The sequence below is a fragment of the Vespa crabro genome, chromosome 17 (assembly GCF_910589235.1).
Source record: "Vespa crabro chromosome 17, iyVesCrab1.2, whole genome shotgun sequence".
Taxonomy (NCBI): domain Eukaryota; kingdom Metazoa; phylum Arthropoda; class Insecta; order Hymenoptera; family Vespidae; genus Vespa; species Vespa crabro.
In genome coordinates this window covers 1,348,603-1,366,970 of record NC_060971.1, presented here as the reverse complement: position 1 = coordinate 1,366,970, position 18,368 = coordinate 1,348,603, and the positions used below count along the sequence as shown (strand labels likewise).

Sequence of the window (18,368 nt, the reverse complement as noted above, 5' to 3'; positions counted from 1 at the left end):
AAACAAAAAAAAAGGAAGAAAAAAGTAAGAAAGAAAGAAAGAAATATCAAAAGGATATTTTATGGATAAGAAGTTATTCAGGATTTTGTCGGGTGACAGAGAAACATTTCCAGGATAATGATGGGACGTATTTAAAGTGTCTGTGTTAGTGTACGCACATATACGTGTCTATGTACGTTTGTGTTTATGATTTTGTAGGGAGCGCGGGGGGAGGGGTGGGGGTTAATCAGAAGGATGGAACAAAGTTAGCAGCAAGTAACAAACTCGTTGGCTAGCGCGTGGGAAGGATACGATCAAGTCACACGTACGAGATACGTGGATGGGATTCGGCACGAGTTGTTCTCTTGGCAGAGTGAGAGTGCCATATATATAGAGAGAAGGGGAAACTCGACTCGGCACTCTAAAGCACACAGCCTCCGCGATTGCAGTGGTGTGCTTGCTTTCGTTTTCTCTTATATATATATATATACATATATATATATATATATATATATATATATATAAATATATATACACACCTATATATATATATATATATAGAGAGAGAGAAAGAGAAAGAAAGAGAGAGAGAGATAAAGAGATTATTCTTGTTGCTATTTATTATTATTATTATTATTATTGTTGTTGTTGTTGTTGTTGTTGTTGTTGTTGTTGTCGTCGTCGTTGTTGTTATCGCTGTTGTTGTTGTTGTTGCAGTTGCTGTTGTTGTTATTGTTATTGTTGTTATTGTTACTGTTGTTACGTCCTTTCTACGCGTTTGGTGCCAAAACGTTTTCGGATCGGTTTGTTAATCGTCGTTGTAAAAAAGAGAAAACATCGGGGAGAATCGACGTCGGGGACGTTTGACTTTCTTTTTTTTTTTTCGTTAAATCTTCTTTTTTTTATTTTTTTTTATTTTTTTTTGTATTTTCCAATTGCATATCTCTCAAATCTCCTTTTTTTTCTCTTTTCCGAAACAACACGCATTTTTTTTCCGATCGGTTTACCAGGAACGAAGGGACGAAGCGATCTTCCGACATCATGAAACTTACGCTCTTCACGTGAGTACGATATTATCCCTTCCTCCTACGTAATCATCCTCTCCTCCCACCCTCAACGCCCCTTCTATCGTCATATCCAACCATCCGTACTCTACTACTCTTCCTCCCCTACTCCACTTTATACCGATTTCCTTCTTTATCCTTTTCCTCATTTATTTTCTTTTTCTTTTTCTCTTTTCGCTCTCATAATTATTTTCTCTTACAACGACTCGTTCGTATGAGTCCGATAACACCTCGGAATATTTCTTATTTTCTTCTTTTCTTTTTACTTTTTTATTTTACCGATATTATCAAACCCACGATTTAACGATTAATTTGTAAGAGTAAAACAGTTGGGAGATTAATGGTATTTAATATCTATGTCTTTTAATCAAGGCCATTTAATACGCATATAACGAATGGGTGCATTGCTTGTCGATAACTAATAACATTCTCGCGTTAGAACGCACGGTTGTCTATTTCCTTTGACTTTCCATTATGGTTATGGTAATTACTGGATTCGACTTGGCCACCGTTACGAGACACGGGGAAACACGCGAAGGAAATCGTATCTAAGGTAAAAGGCCCGCTGAAAGCCCGCGTTCATATCTCTCCATCCTTGCGTAAATGCGATTATATGTATTTACGTATGTACGTACGTATGTTATGTTTTTTCTCTTTCTATCTCTCTCCTGTGCGAGATCGTAAATAGAAAAGGAAGAAAGAAAAAAAAAATAAAATAAAATAAAAGGAAGAAAGAAAGAAAGAAAGAAAGAAAGAAAGAAAAAACTTACAACATATCGGTATAAAAAAAATAAATAACAGTGACTGGACTTGACGAACAAGAACGTATCTCGAAAATACGCGCGAACGAACGACGTGTGCGCTCTCTTTCTTGAAAAAAAAAGAAAAAAAAAAAAGAAAAAAAAAGAAAGAAAGAAAGAAAGAAAAAAGGAAAAAAAAGAAAGAAACTTTCGATTTCTCGACAGAGGGAAAAAGAGAGAGAGAGAGAGAGAGAGAGAGAGAGAGAGAGAGAAAGAGAGAGAGAGAGAGAGAGATTTATATCGAAGAAAAGTTTATGGAAATGTCACCTCGTTTACCGTTGTTTCTCCTTGACATTATTCCAACTACATGTCTTGCATACCACATTGACTTGACTATAGTTCAATTGGGTAGGGAAAAAAGGGAGGAGTCCATTGTGACAATCTATATCGAGAAGATTTTTTTCCATTCATCTCGACTTACTTCCTCCTACGATCATTCCTACGTAAAATATCTTTATAGGTACGAATCGAATAAAGTAAGAAAGAAAGAAAAGAGAGAGAGAGAGAGAGAGAGAGAGAGAGAGAGAGAACAAATCGATTTTTAACGTAAACTACAAAATAAATTTCGAATAAATCAAAGAGAATATATAATATCGAAATCGTCATCGTTTCTCTTTCATTCATATTATTTTCTAATTCTTTTACACATTTCATATTTTCTTTATCCACTTTGATATCTTCGCTTTTTTCCTACTTTTTTTTTCTTCTCTTTTTTTCCACTTCTTTCTTTCACTTTTTCTTTTCACGAAGTGACATAATTGCAATTGCGACCGCAGCTAAGGCGAACTAAAAGTATTGCGTCAATAAACCGCTAAAGGCCAAACGTGAATAAGAACGATTGGAATCGGTGTTGGTACGCGGAGGAGTCTCTCTATCTCTTTCTGTCTTTCTTATCCTTTCATTTTTTCTTCGCCATCTTTTCTTTAAACTTTTTTTCCTTTTCTTCTTTTATGAAGAAAGAGAAAAAAAGAAGAAGAAGAAGAAGAAGATGTTTGTCTTGAGCTCTTAGTAACTGCAGGCTAGCTGTTAGCTAAGTCATTTTTATGACTATGGCCTCGCTTGTTTCTCATTTCCTTTTCTTTCACTTTTACATGTATCCAAGAATAATACGATATTTTTCTTTCAAGAGAAAATAAATTATGGAGATCCTCGATCACCTTTGTAAAATCGTTACGTAGCCTCTTTCGATTAATTAATTATTACCAATCTCTCTTTCTCTCTCTTTCTCTCTCTCTGTCTTTCCCATTCTCTGATCGATGATACAGCAAGTCTATAAATAGAAGAAAGTGATGATTTACGCAACATTTTTCTTCTCTCTCTCTTTCTCTCTCTCCCTCTGTTTTTTTCTTTCACTGCATTTTATCGATTGAGATTAAATACGATGAGATGAGATTGTACGTTCGAAGGACTCTTCATGAATTATTTGAAAACTCTCTCTCTCTCTCTCTCTCTCTCTCTCTCTCTTTTTCTCTTTCTTTTTCTCTTTCTCTTTTTGAAAGAGACTTACACGAGAGGCAAACAACATTTGCTGCTCCTGCTACTGCTGTATGCCGCTGTAGCTTGTAACTATAGCTGCTGGTTTTCGTGACATTTCTGAGCTGTCTCACGCACTAACATTTTACCTCGTAACGAAAGAGAGAGAGAGAGAGAGAGAGAGAGAGAGAGAGAAAGAGAGAGAAAGAAACAGCCAATCCTCTGGCGAAACAGGGACCACAGTTGTACGGGAACCAAGAGAGTCAGAGAAAGTGAGTTTCGTACGTGAATGTCACAGGTCAAAGTCTACTCTGGTATGTGTGTGTGTGTGTTTCTGTGTCTGTATTCTGTGTTTTTATATATATATATATATTACGTGGTTTCGCGAAAGTTATACATATATCTATTTATATGCGTAAAAAGTTTTTACATATAAACATGCACGCGCACACACACACACACAGAGAGAGAGAAAGAGGGAGAGAGAGAGAGAGAGGGAGAGAGAGAGAGAGACATGTATATGCAGTACACATGTTAATATTATTAATTGAACATATTGGATATTTTTGGACTAACCAACGAAAAAATCCTGTTCCCAAAGGAAATCTTTGATCAGGAGAAACGATCAAGGATACTTATGGATTTTCCCAACGAAAATCCTGTTTCTGAAGGAAATCTTTGCCCAAGAGAATTCTATAACTCGCGAAGACCAAAATGGCGTAGATATATAAAACGGTCTGTGTCGTATCTCGATTATCGTGGCACAAATCGTGCAGCACGTTTAAAGCAACGGTAACAGTAAAAGCAGCAGCAGCAGCAGCAGTAACAGCAGCAGCCATTCACCCTTCTCGCAACATCGTAGCAACCGATTATCACCAGGTTTCATTTATCGCATTGGATCCGGTCCGTTGAACCTTGCCACGACTGGAGAAGCCATTTTCTTTTATCCTCGAGAACATAACAATATAAATCTAATATCTAATCTTCCTTTTTCATCGAGACACGATATATATATATATATATATATATATATATATATATATATATATATATCGATGGCTGCTGGTAGAATCGTATCTCTGTAGGAAATACGGCGAGGAATCGAGTAAAGTAGAAACGTAAGGAGTGAAAGTAATATCTAAGGAACGTAAGAACGTCTACGGTAACGTAAGAAACATCGTAACCTTGACGCGAGAACGTTTTCTTCGGATTAGGTTCCATGATCTCTGTAAGAATTTCTCTATCTCTTTATCTCTCTCTCTCTCTCTCTTTTTCTCTCTCTCTCTTTCTTTGTATATATTAATACCTACGTAGAGAGATTATTTTAATCACGAGTAAAAATTGCGCGGCTTAGAATGCATGAAATTCCATTGATCTCTGTTAAAAGTATTTCTTTCTCTCTCTCTCTCTCTCTCTCTCTCTCTCTCTCTCTCTCTCTCTCTCTGACTCTCTCTCTCTCTCTCTCTCTCTCTCTCTCTCTCTCTCTCTCTCTCTCTCTCTCTCTCCCTAGATATTACATTTAGATATATAATTAGGTATATTTTATTTTAATCATAGGTAGAAATCAAGTAGGATGTGCCAGAAATAAAACCTACGATTTTCGCTATCTTCCATTTCGAATACGGTCTATTAAACTAACACCTATGTAATCTCTGTCCAGATAAAATTAACTACTTTTACGAGCCTGTTAAGTATAACATGTCATATTATAACTTTTATAATATCTAATTATTTATATACGATAATATTACATATTAACAAATTTTAATTTATTATCCTTACTTTTCTTACTCCATATTATAACGCTCATAAAATCCAATAATTATTTACTAAATATTATTTGATATCTAAATTATCGTATATGCATTTATATAATTCTTATAATATTTAATTATTATTTTTTATTTTTCTTTTAATTACAGATTATTAGCTTTGTGCCTAATAGCTCTCTGCAGGTCGGCCGATGAGGAATACGATTACGAGGAAGAGGCAGTGGCCGCTGTGACCCCAGCCCCAAGTAAACCAGCACCTGGTAGACTGGGAGGACTCTTATCCTCGAGAGGACGAGTCAACGTCGGTGGAAGAAAAGCAACGCCGGTATACGTTCAGTTTATTACTCTAAACTTTCCCTTTTCATGACCTCTTTTAGTATTTTATATACGACGCGACGTAAACGTTTCATAGGCACAATCTACGACCGCTAAACCAGTCGAGCAACAGCCATTGGAAGAGGAAGAAGAGGGTGAGGAACCGCTCGAGGAGATTCACGAACAAGAGGAGATCGTCACTACGACGACCGAATCTTTGAAAAAGGTTCGAGGCGGTGTTAGACCTTTCAGGTATTTTTATATTTTACGTGTTTATTGTTTTCTTCCTTTTTTTCTTTTTTTTTTTTTCAACATATACCAACGATCCACTCGTATATTCATTCCTGCGTACACATTTACTGGACGTGTTTACGCATTATGATTAGATATAAAAAAAGATTTTATATCGGATTTAATCTTAGAGAATATAATTTTACGAATCCGTTGTTGTCGTTCTTGTTGTTCAAGATCAAACGAGGATCTGATAGCCGCATTGAAAAGGCGACGTGCTCAGACTGGACCAAGTAGTAGTCATACTCGTGAAACCTCAGGTACACAGGCTCAAACGGAATCAACGACTCCGAAGTCGAGGTAAATTGAATTTAGAATAATAGTATTTGAATAATTTTATCGAACGCGAACGTAGAATTCTGATTTTTCTTTCTTTCTTTTTTCTTTGTTTTTTTTTTTTCTTTTTATTAGAACGTCGGCGAGCGGTCGCAATAAAGCTGGTAATTCGGGTGGAGGAGAATCAAGGACAACAACAGCGAGCCGTGGCAGATTTGGTTCATCGAGAGGTAAACCTGTTCAAGAAGAGGTCGAGGAAACGCAACAAGAAGAAATCCAAGTTAAACCTAAACCTTATCGTAGGGGATAGATATCGAAAGGTTTTTAAGCATCATAAGAAAAAAAAGATAGATAGAGATAGAGATAGAGATAGAGATAGAGATAGAGATAGAGATAGAAATAGAGTTAGAAATAGAGTTAGAAATAGAGATAGAGATAGAGATAGATAGATAGATAGAGAGAGAGAGAGAGAGAGAAGGAGAGAGAAATCCTTTCTCTTACCTAACTTTCCGCAAAAGCAAACGATCAAAGTTTCTCTAAAGCGTAATATAGCAGCAAGAAACGATCTTTATCTTAGTCCTTGTCCACGTGTCCTTGACCTTGCCTTTTGCTTTTGCGTATTATAGAAGTAGATAATATTAATTAACCTTAAGTTAAATTCAAAACGAAACAAGAAGACGTAACCTATGGAAGAAAAGTAAAAAAATGAAACAAAAAAACAAAAAAAAAATAAATAAATAAATAAAAAACGAAACAAAAAAAGAATTTAAAGATCGTCCACGATCAAGCTTCTGTATCTTCTATCTATAACGTGATTCATTTTTCTTTTCGAACTTAAACAATTATCTTCGTCTTATCTTTTGTAAGGGTTTTTTTTTCCTTTCTTTTTTTTTCTTTTTTTCTTTTTTTCTAACGAATTATATGCAAAAAGAAAAGCTTCTTTATTTAATTATATCTATTAGATCATTATTTCAAAGACAAATAAAAGCTCATGATTTTTTTTTATAGATCGTACGTACTTAAATGCGACGATCTCTGTAGGTATATAAATATATATATATATATGTGTATATATAAATATACATATGTATATATATATATGTACACACGTATATAGATAAGATCTGTCTCTATCGAAGACGTCAAGTAGTAGCTGTATAAATGTAAATTAATATGACACGAGAAATAAAATGATATAAAAAAAATCAACAATTATAGCATCTTTTCGATAATGTACGTTGAATGATTGCACACGATACTTGGAGAAAATTTTCGATTGGAGGATGATAAGAAAAAAAAAAGAAAAAAAAAACAAGAAAAAAACAAAAAGAAATAAAAGGAAAAAAAAGATAAAAGAAACTCGAAAGAAAAAACGAAAATTTTGAATTCTCGTCAGACATCATTCGAATACATTTAGGTTTAGGGACTTGTTCTATAGTTTTTTTCTTTTCTTTTTTACCTTTCAATTTGATTTTTCGCTCGTTCTCTCTCATAATGAAATTCGTAATAAGGAAAAAAAAAATGGAAAAGAAAATAAACATAAAAAAGAAAGAAGGAGAGAGAAACAATATGGCCTTGGTTGTAGTATATACAAATGCAATATCATTTTACGATGAACGAGCTAAGAATTCAGCGAGAGTTCGTTCTGGGAATGCTTTGGCCGAAATACCGAAAGAAGAGAGAACCGATTGGAGAAAGAGGAAAAAAGAAGAGGGAGTATATTCGAGAGAGATAGGTAGATGGATAGATAGAGAGAAGAGAGAGATAGAGAAAGAGAGAGAGAGTGAGAGAGAAAGAGAGAGAAGACGAGTGACTCGAAAGTGAGAGGAGGTCGCATCTCGACGTCCTTGAGGTATCTTCGCGAAGAATATTTCGCCAAACTAACAAGAATGAAAGAGAGAACGCACGTTTATTTCGGTACAACTACAACATATCACATCGGTTAGATCATTTTCGTGAAATTAGACAACTCATTGATTTGAATATTATAAACAATAATGGAATCTCATATAATTTTCCAACGTTTTCGTACATATCCTTGGACAAAATCAAATAAGGTATATATATATTAAATAGTGAAAAGAACAAAAAAAAAAAAAAAATGAAAAGTAAAAAGAAATAGAAAAAAAAAAGAGAGAAAGAAAATTCAGAACGAACATGATAATCATATTAACTTACAAATTTTATATTTGCCATATTAAAATGAAATGGAAACTCAGCCCACGTAAAATTCTAATGAAAGAAAATAACAAATAGAAGCTGTTAACCTATTCACCGGTCATCCTTGATCCGGTCGACATTCCATAGGGGAAATATTTTCTAGTTGAAACAAGGCCCGTTATAAATGATAAAGAAAGTAATAGAACGCGGAAAGCAAAGAAATTGATAATCGTCAAAACATTATCGCATTATAACGCGATCGAGGATACGATGATTGTATCATCGAGAAAGAGAAGACGAGAAAGGTAATTTGCAAAAGGATGAACTTACGTAACCGAGCATGATTCTCTCTCGAGTAAACGTTAAGAAAATCTGCTCACTGACCTTTCGTTAATGTCGTTGGTACCAAGTGGCAATGGAATCTTTAAGATTTCTACAATTTCCTTGTCTCTGTATCGTCGATTAACCAAAGGGAACTATTCCTGAACGAGTTTCTTTTATTCATTTCTTTCAATTCCAAAGAACGTCTTATATTTATTATTGTCGTAATGATAATTATTTTCAATAATAAAATATTAACAACTGTTATATAATTTCATATTAAATTATATTATTATTATTATTATTATTATCATTTATATATATATATATATATATATATATATAAATTTATGAAAATGATATATGATAAAGATAATAAAGATATAATAATATTATATATACTCAATGAGAGGGAGTTTCATATATGAGAAAAAATCTCGTTCGAGAAAGCCTGTTTATGAAAGAAAAAAAAAAAAGAAAGAAAAAAGAAAAAATCGATCGTTGGCAATAAGTTCGTCCTTGCGAGATTATACCTACGCGAAATCAGCACACGGACGGATATCAGGGAAAGCGGATAAGGAGCAATGCTCGGGAGAAAGTCCTTTCTTTTTCTTCTTCTTCTACTTCTTCTTCTTCCTCTTCTTCTTCTATTTCTTTTTCTTCTTCTTCCTCTTCCTCTTACACGTACAAAATATCCTCCACTTTTTTTTCTCTTTTCTTTTATTTCTCGTAATCGATCATTCATTAGCTATGATATACATTTCTTCTTCTTCTTCTTCCTCATTAATTTTTTTGTCGTTTCTATTTCTTTTGTCACTTATCGCGGTTATTATTCATTTTGAAATATAATAGAAAAAAGAAAAATGTCTCACTCGTTTAAGATTGCGACTCTCATTTTCACTCTTTCTTTCTTTCTCTCTCTCTCTCTCTCTCTCTCTCTCTCTCTCTCTCCCTCTCTCTCTCTCTCTCTCTCTCTTTGTGTGTTGCAAACTTCGAGAGAGAAATTGTAACTTTCTTAAGATTAGAAAGATGCGCTCATATACCTACACGTTTGAATTTTCTTCTTAGTAAACACTGTAAGAGTTAAGAATAATCCCTGTTACAGTTTGTGTAATAACAACCAGAAATCATTTCTGCGCCCGCTCGACATTTTCATAATCGCTTCCTACTTTCGCAAACAGCTTTGCGACATCTTTACTCTCTTACTCTATGTGGTTTTTTTCTTTTTCCAAACAATTCTAAGTTACATAGAGCCTTAAGACTCTTGTGAAAATAAATATGTCACAGTTCGTCAGAATTGAAGAGTCATCAAAATATATTTCAGTTTTTGAACCGAAACAAATAATAATAATAATAATAATAATAATAATAATAATAATAATAATAATAATAATAATAATAAATTGATTCTTATATATGAATTTTTTTTTTGTTTTTAATTAAATTTCATATTTAATCATATAAAATTACTCTCTCTCTCTCTCTCTCTCTCTCTCTCATACATATGCATATATACCTATATAATATATAATAATATATTAATGTTATATATTATCATATTAAATATCTATATAAAAGTAATAATAAAGAACAACATCTTGTATAATAAAATTAGAAGATTACGAACGAATGGACACGATCGATAGAATAAGATTTTCAAGAGATTGAAAATATAAACAAATATACATTACTAGATAGATAGTACATAAGTATGTATATGTATAGGTATATACGATATAAAAGAGAAGGGGGTGTTGTGCCTGGGACGTTCGTCAATGCTAAGGTCATACTCCATACGGTCAATACGGTTGACCGTAACGAAATGTAGATCGTTTCAACAATGTCGATGTTACAAAGTAGGTCAAGTTGATATCCGGTTCTCGAGAAACCGGAATAACCACCAAACATGTTCCTTAAATCGAATCAACCTAAAAGACATTTTAAAAGACGCTTCATCTTATTTCGATCCTATCATTTTTGACGATAATAAAATGTTACCCCAATAATGTACATATATATATATATATGTATATGTATATGTATATGTATATGTATATGTATATATATATATATATGTATATATGTACATTATGATAAAATATTTCGTTTGAAATCCTTTCTCTTCGACGAAGAGGATGGCGACAACAACAACGATGAAGAACGTTAAAGGTCCTTACGAGATGAGAATTCAAATGAAATAACAAAGGTCGGACTCTCTCGTGTAAAGCTACGACGATCGAGTTTCGATTTTTCTTTTATCATTTATTCGAAGACGTTGTATCTTGAGAGAAAAGATAAACCTTAAAAGGTGGACCTTTACAAAAACGAAAAAGACGAAAAAAAGAAAAAGAAAAATTAAATAGCCTTTGAATGACCGGTCCAACGAGCAACAAACAAGAATCAAACTTATTCACCGAGTGAGGGAGGCTAGGTAGGAGGGGGAGACTTTCCACTAAATTCCTTTAACCAACTTTACTCTGAGTGCTTTCGTCATCATCCTTTTCGTATCCAATGAAATCGAAAACTCTTTATTTGTATCTGTTTATCTCTATCTCTTTCTCTTTCTCTCATTCTCTCTCACCCTCTCTGTCAAAGAGGATGATTTATCGTGGCGCCAAAACACGTTACAATTTTTTCTTCTCTCTTTTTTCTTTCTTTGGATATGGATATGGTGCGAAATCGTTTTATTTTTAATCCCGAGGTTGGTTATTTATAAATGATCTCTCTTACGTTATATTATATTCTTGTTCTCTTTTTTATCATTTTTTTTTCTTCTCTTTTCTCTTTTTTTTACTCTCAATTTATTTTTCTGTTCTTTATCTTATAAAAATTTGAAATTTATTCTAAATTCCTTTATTTAGAATTCAATCTCATAAAATCCATTATTTAGAAATTAAGTTTCTAACTTCATGATTCAATTAATGAAAAAATAAATTGTACGAATCAATTGTTCTTAAAGATTTCAATGATAGAAAATCCAACATTTAGAGTTATTTCTATTTGTTAGGATTCAATTTAAAAAAAATAAATCCATCATCGAAATTCACGTAGTTTCTTGTAAAATCGGATTAATAAAAATATTATATTAAAAATTTGTTTACAATTGGAATGAAAGTTGAATGAAATAGTACATTTGAAGTCAATCAAATTAAATGAATTACAACGTAGAAATGCTATTGAAAAGAATTTCTCTTATAAAGTGCGAAATGAATTTCAAAGAATTATCGTAGATATCTCGCTTCACGAAATGTCCTTAACATTGAACGAGTTCCTGGCGTTCGACCTTGCTTCGAGAGGACGTTTTGCAACTTGGAGATTTCACTCCGATAGGCAGCATTCTCTTTCCCTCCCCTCCTATTCCTATATATATATATATATATATATATATATATACACATATATAAATATATATATATATATATACAAATATCTATCTACCTCTCTCTTTCTTATTAACCTCTCTCTTTCTTTAGAAACGAAGAAATTGAAAGAACGGACAACAAGGTAGAAATTCATAAGAGAGGAAAAAGGAAAAAGAAAAGAAAAACGAATCATGATCGAAATCTCGAAACAATGTGAAGAATCGATTAAGGTGTGTCAGATCATTCGATTGTCCGATTGTCTCTTTCTATCTTATATACATTTTCGAGTCTTAATATCTACTTAAGAAGTCATGCGAGTACGTGTTACCGATTCTCAAATCATCAGGGAGAACACACCCGTAATTCAGAGAAAGCGAAGTTCGTAAAAGCGACGCGCGACGTGTGGAAACGAGCACGTAAGTATGTATGCATGTATATATTTATATGTTTATGCATGCATGCATGCATGCATGTATGTATGTATGTATGTATATAGGTATATAGATATCACGTAGATATCGCATCAAAAGACTTCGTTCTAAAGCTTCGGTACGTTCTTTTCTACCTTTCATCCTTCTTCCTTCGCGACTTTTATCCTGATGCTAACGCAACCCATACTTATAGTTAGTGCATCTCTCAAATGTCAACCGTCGATACTTTCTAATCTCTGATGTTGTCCGAACAATTCGACGTTTTTTACTTTTTTTTTTTTTTTCTTTAAATATACATATATATATATATATATATATATATATATATATATATATATATATATATATATATATATATATTTGAAAGAGAGAGAGAGAGGGGGGGGAGGGAGGGAGGTTACTAATGTAACATTTATTTTAGACAAAACTTATATAATATAATTAAAAGAATAATATAATATTATATTCAATAATTATGATATCGTAATTTTATTAATATATTTTCATTTGCGTATATATTTATTATTTTATACATCAATCATTTCTTTTTATATATTAATCGTATTATATACGAATCATTTAATCATTACTAGGCATTACTAATATTATGTTTTTATTTTTCCAAAATGTTTCAAGGAAATCTATTCGTGTAATTAAAGGGTTATAATTAAAAAAAAATTTTCTAGATATTTTCGATAAAGAAAAAATGAAAAGGGATGTTGGGATATTAGAGATTTACTTCTGTAAATTGAGAAAAAACGATGTTAGGAGAAAGTCGGAATCGGATTTGTCCTTCGAAAAGAATTGCGCCTGCGCTGGAAACATTTAAATTGCCATCGCGATCGGAATTCCGAGCGTTTCGAGCCCGAAATCCGTGTCATATACTTGCCGCCATCTCTAACGTCTCTCTCTCTCTCTCTCTCTCTCTCTCTCTTTCTCTCTCTTGTTCTCACTCGGATTTTACTTTCTGTCGCGTACGTGAAATCGTCTTTCCAGCGAAAAGTAAATCGATACTTTCCTTCGTGTTCTTTATTAGTAAGATCGTGACACTTGGAACAAATTTAGATCATTCCATGCGTAGCTTAGACGTTGTCGTTTTATTAGAAAGTATATTGTATTTAACACAAATGACAAGCAACGTTTTGTAAAAGTTTCTTTACCTAAACAATTTCTGATAAATAACTTTATTACTAATCATTCTATTTTTCTCGTCAAAATCTCGTTTCAAATCGATTACTATCTATAAAATAGATTAGATAATGTTATCTGTTATATTCACATTGTAACTTTTTAATCGTAATGTAAAAATAATTAATACACAAAAAAATTATCTCGTTTATATCGAATTTATGAATGAAATAATATAAAGCGAGTTTACTCCATTTCGAAACTTTTTAGACTAATAATTACGTTTCTAGTTTTATAATATTTTAGCTTATTATTATTACAATTTGAAACAAAAAAATTTAGCCTAAAAACTATCCAAAAAGAAAAATTAATTTTTCAATATATCTTTAAGTCGAATCGATGTACTCTCACAATCAGTATAATCGGTATGGCAATAAAGTCACATCTAGAAGGATCTATAGATCTATAAGAGTTACTTTCGATCTTCCATCCAGTTGAGTTCGACTAAATAAGACGATATATCGCGAAACTCGTTACGATCGATTTCGACGAAACATTTACACTTCTCTAGTTACGACGACATCTGGTATGGAATTTTTCTTTTTTTGTTGTTGTTGTTGTTGATTTGCTTTTTTTATAGATTAAAATATCTTCGATGACTTGACATAAGTCGATCGAGTTTCATTTTTTCAATGAAGTATATATTTTTATACCACACGTTTTACCTTACATATCATCATCCATAGGTGTTGATTTTACAATAGACGCAAAAGAATTATATATATATATATATATATATATATATATATATATATATATATATATTATTTCTTTCACATCATTATTATATATACATAGATAGTTCTTAATTGAATGTAATGTTACATTTTCAAACAATTTTTATTTATTATGCTCCATTATATTATATATATATATATATATATATATATATATATATATATAATACTATTTAAACATCTTATTTTATATTATTTCATCGCAGAATTATTGAGATACTAAAAAAAAAAGAAAAGAAAATTAAATTTTACCGAAAATTTAAGAATAAAAATTAAGTGATAAAAAGTATTTATTCGTTGAAAATATTGTCCAATTATTATTCTAGAAGATTTTTTACGAAAAAGGAGATGGCCAGGCCATACAATTTTTTATCCCATACTTGCACCGGGAGTTTCAACTTTAAGTTCTAGTCAATGACCAATCACATTTAGTATTACATTCGTACGAAAAAGGTCCGAGTTGCAGCAGCGGATACGCAATACGTTCGGTCTTGAATGGCAATAGGGTTTTATTAATATAGACGTCGTTCATTGTAACGCATTGTGTGATCCATAGCGCACAGGTTATATCTCGAACAAACGGTAAATAATAGAATTTTGTCGTATTGAATCATCGTACGATCGATATTTATTACTATGATAAATTAATTATTTAATTATTCAATAAAAAATATTAATATCATATATTAAATATAAAATACTATTTATTATTATAAAAATATTATTTATTATTCAAAAGTAAATATAATTTAGCGTTATTTACGTATAAATATAAAGTATTTAAAAGGATATATCATTGATACGGAGAAGAAAAATTGTGCAAGAAATTCGACTCATCGAAGAATCATAGGTAGTAAGAAATTCTTTGAAGGGACTACTTTCATAGATCGTGTATCATAGATCATTTATGAACGTTGATTCATCCAAGAGAAATGTATTGAGACAGGATTAAACATTGGACGGACATTGGCTGAAATTCAATTCTTAGAGACTCGAGAGACTTTAATGTCTGTATACGAAAGACTACTGTAATACATATATAGATATATATAAATAGAAAAGAGATCGATGCCGGTGAAATTGCAAGGATCTACAAAAGATTGATAAGATTAGAGAAATAAGATCAATGCAACGATATATATATGTATATATATATATATATATATATATATATATATATATACCTATGTACATATGTAAAATTAGAAATCCTATATGAATGTATATAGATCTGTGTATTTGGATCTGGTGTATGTAAATACTTGACAAAAAAAATAAATAAAAGAAAAAAATAAATAAAAAGATGAAAAAGAAAAAGAAATTAGTCAGCTATTGTTGACGTATAAAACGAACATCCCTTTTCTCTCAATTGTTGACTCGTTTCTCTATTTGTCTCGTTTCTCTATCTAGTCGTAAATTATGTCACTAGAATTGCATTGTAGTTCAACGACGTGGCAGGAAAAGACATTGTTTCCTCGTCATTCGTTTCGCCTTCCCTCGAGATACCGCCTTCGCCTTTGCCTTAGCAGCCTTGTAGGTAAGTATCTGACTCTGCTCAGCTCGAGTATTCTCGAGTGCTCTCCTTGTCGAGAGAGAAAGTCTGTTTTTACATATATAGGTATATACCTACAGATATCTATGTGTATATATATATATATATGCATGTATATATGTATATATGTATCTCCGCAGCTTCTTATGTCTACCTACGGAGTATTCGAGATCGTCTCGATCCATCGAAGTGTTTTGATTTAGTATCAAGTATATTCTTTATTTTCTAAATTGTTTAACTATTCTCTGTATCATATTTTTCTGTATATACATATATATATATATATATATATATATATATTATTTTATTATATTAATATTTATAATAATCATTATTAAATATTCCAGAGTTATATCGTAATAATAAAAAATGTTATTAATTGAAATATTCGAATAAAAAATGAATATCAATTTTTTAAAAATTCATTATTTGACATGTTCTATTTACTACACACACACACACACATACACACACATATATATATATGTATAACAGATAAATACAGATAAGAAATAATGTATAAAACGAATATCGAAGATTATTTTAGGTTATCCAGAGTTCGGGTCCTAATGGGTCGACATTCTTCTTGCGCAACGAAACGCAAAGACCTTTAACGCGACAGCTATTGCCTTCTATATATTATAGTTGTCGGTAGTTGTGCTCGCAACTATCGGCTAGTTTATAAGGCTCAGGGTTTCACTGGGCCTTGACACCTACAGTGCCATTCGCGAGACATCTCTTCTACATCACGATGAATCGATGAAAAAATATACGAGCTATTTTACTATCGATCAAATACTCTATCAATTAATTATTCCTATGAAACATCCGTCTAATAATTAGAACTATAATCGTTATATTAGAAATTCGATGATAACAATGTTATATAAGAAGATAATAACTATATAATGATTTTAATTATATTGAATATCCAATATTATATAAAGGAAAAGAAGAAAGTAGGTAATCATTAATATATGCGAAGAATTCTAATCATCCGACTGCTAATAAATCACGATTAGAAATTCATTATCAACAATATTATAAAAAAAAGAGAGGAAAAAAAAATAGATTTAACGAATATTAAATATAATATAAATATTCGATATAGTTGAATATCTTAAAAAAATAATCTAATCCTTCGACATGACAAACTAATTGTAATTAGAAATTAAGTATCAATAATATTAGGTATAGATGGAAAAAAAAATCGTAACGATGAATATTAAATATAAATTTGTTTAATACTTTTTTTTTTTTTTTTTCATAAAACACGAGGAAAAATAATTAATCGTATTAATAAAAAACTTTGTAATATCTTTTAAGTACATACATTCATACAGTATATAATGTTCTTCCTGTATTTTGCAAAGTTTACTAAGTATTAGCCATCATCGATAACGGAAGCTTTGCTTTTCACTCGCATTTTTTTCTTTCAAGGCTTTGCGGACATTTCTGGTAACTATTTAACTCTTCTTTTTAACGATTACTAACGACGACCATCGTACCATCAACTTTTCTCGCATATTTACATTAGCTAATTCTCGTGTTGTTGCTTATTGTGAAAGCGTTTAATACGCTAAAGTCAACTTAGAATCATATCAAAAAAAAAAAAAAAGAAAAAAAAAGTAGTAAATACGTCCAATTGCATTGTTATATCTACGCGTTCCTTAAAAGTAAATTTTACAACGTAATGTAAGTTCATTGACAGTGAAATTCTTTCTCTTTTTTTTTTTTTTACAACGAAACGTATAAGTAATATAACGTATAAATTAATAATGAATTCTATTATTTTCTAACGAAATCGTTGATAATGAATTCTATTTTACAATACAATGCATGAGCAATTTTACAATAGATTTAGTAATGAATTTTTTTCCACTATATAACGTATATTCACAAACAATTAGTCATATTTTACGATTTAACATGCATTCATGAAAAAAAAAAAAAAAAAAAGAAAATTAATTAAATTTTACAACGAACATAGTCCATAATTAAGTTCATTGTAGTACACCAATGAAACATACTCTATATTATGCTTATACATTATCGATATAATAAACAATGTTGTATGTTATACAGACGTATATATACAACATAAAACATTGTTTATATATAAAATATATAATATATTAGATATAGAATATATAATAACATAAATAATAATAATAATAATAATAATAATAATAATAATAATAATAACAATAAACGTTTCAAAACGAATATAAGAACGATGCTAACTGTGATAGATAGTAGGGAGTTTAGAAGCATAAAGGATCTCTCCTTTTCTCTCGTGTACATCGAAGTCGAGTTCGAGCTACGTGGTGTCCAGTTTTCATTGCACTGGTGGGGTGTATCCAGGTGGCCGTGGTGGGTGTCGTATAAGTAGAGGTCTGCCTTTGCCGCCGTTCTCATACCCTCACCACCACGTTCTCCGACTACCTCTTACTTTTACTCCGAGACTGAACGTATCTTTCTTTCTTTCTTTCTTTCTTTTTTTATTATTATTATTATTACTATTATTATTATTATTATTATTATTATCATCATCATCACTATTATATTTCCCTTCCCCTTTCTCACTCTTTTTTCACTTTTCTCCCTCCTCTCTCCTCTCCCTCTATCTATCTCTCTCTCTCTTTCT

At 31.4% G+C, this 18,368-nt stretch overlaps 1 protein-coding gene across 2 annotated transcripts; it reads left to right on the top strand.

Annotated features, from left to right (window-relative positions):
* Nucleotides 1-392: 392 nt before the first annotated feature.
* On the top strand, nucleotides 393-6,646 carry LOC124430134. Of its 2 annotated transcripts, XM_046976280.1 has the most exons (6): nucleotides 393-589; nucleotides 697-1,040; nucleotides 5,239-5,413; nucleotides 5,501-5,655; nucleotides 5,872-5,994; nucleotides 6,106-6,646. In XM_046976280.1, the coding sequence occupies exons 2-6, from the start codon at nucleotides 1,021-1,023 to the stop codon at nucleotides 6,278-6,280; spliced, it is 648 nt and encodes a 215-aa protein (XP_046832236.1). In that variant the 5' UTR covers nucleotides 393-589; nucleotides 697-1,020; the 3' UTR covers nucleotides 6,281-6,646. The 2 variants fall into 2 exon arrangements, with proteins under 2 accessions (XP_046832236.1, XP_046832235.1); XM_046976279.1 differs by lacking the exon at nucleotides 393-589 and having other exon boundaries at nucleotides 619-1,040.
* The last annotated feature ends 11,722 nt before the right edge of the window (nucleotides 6,647-18,368 follow it).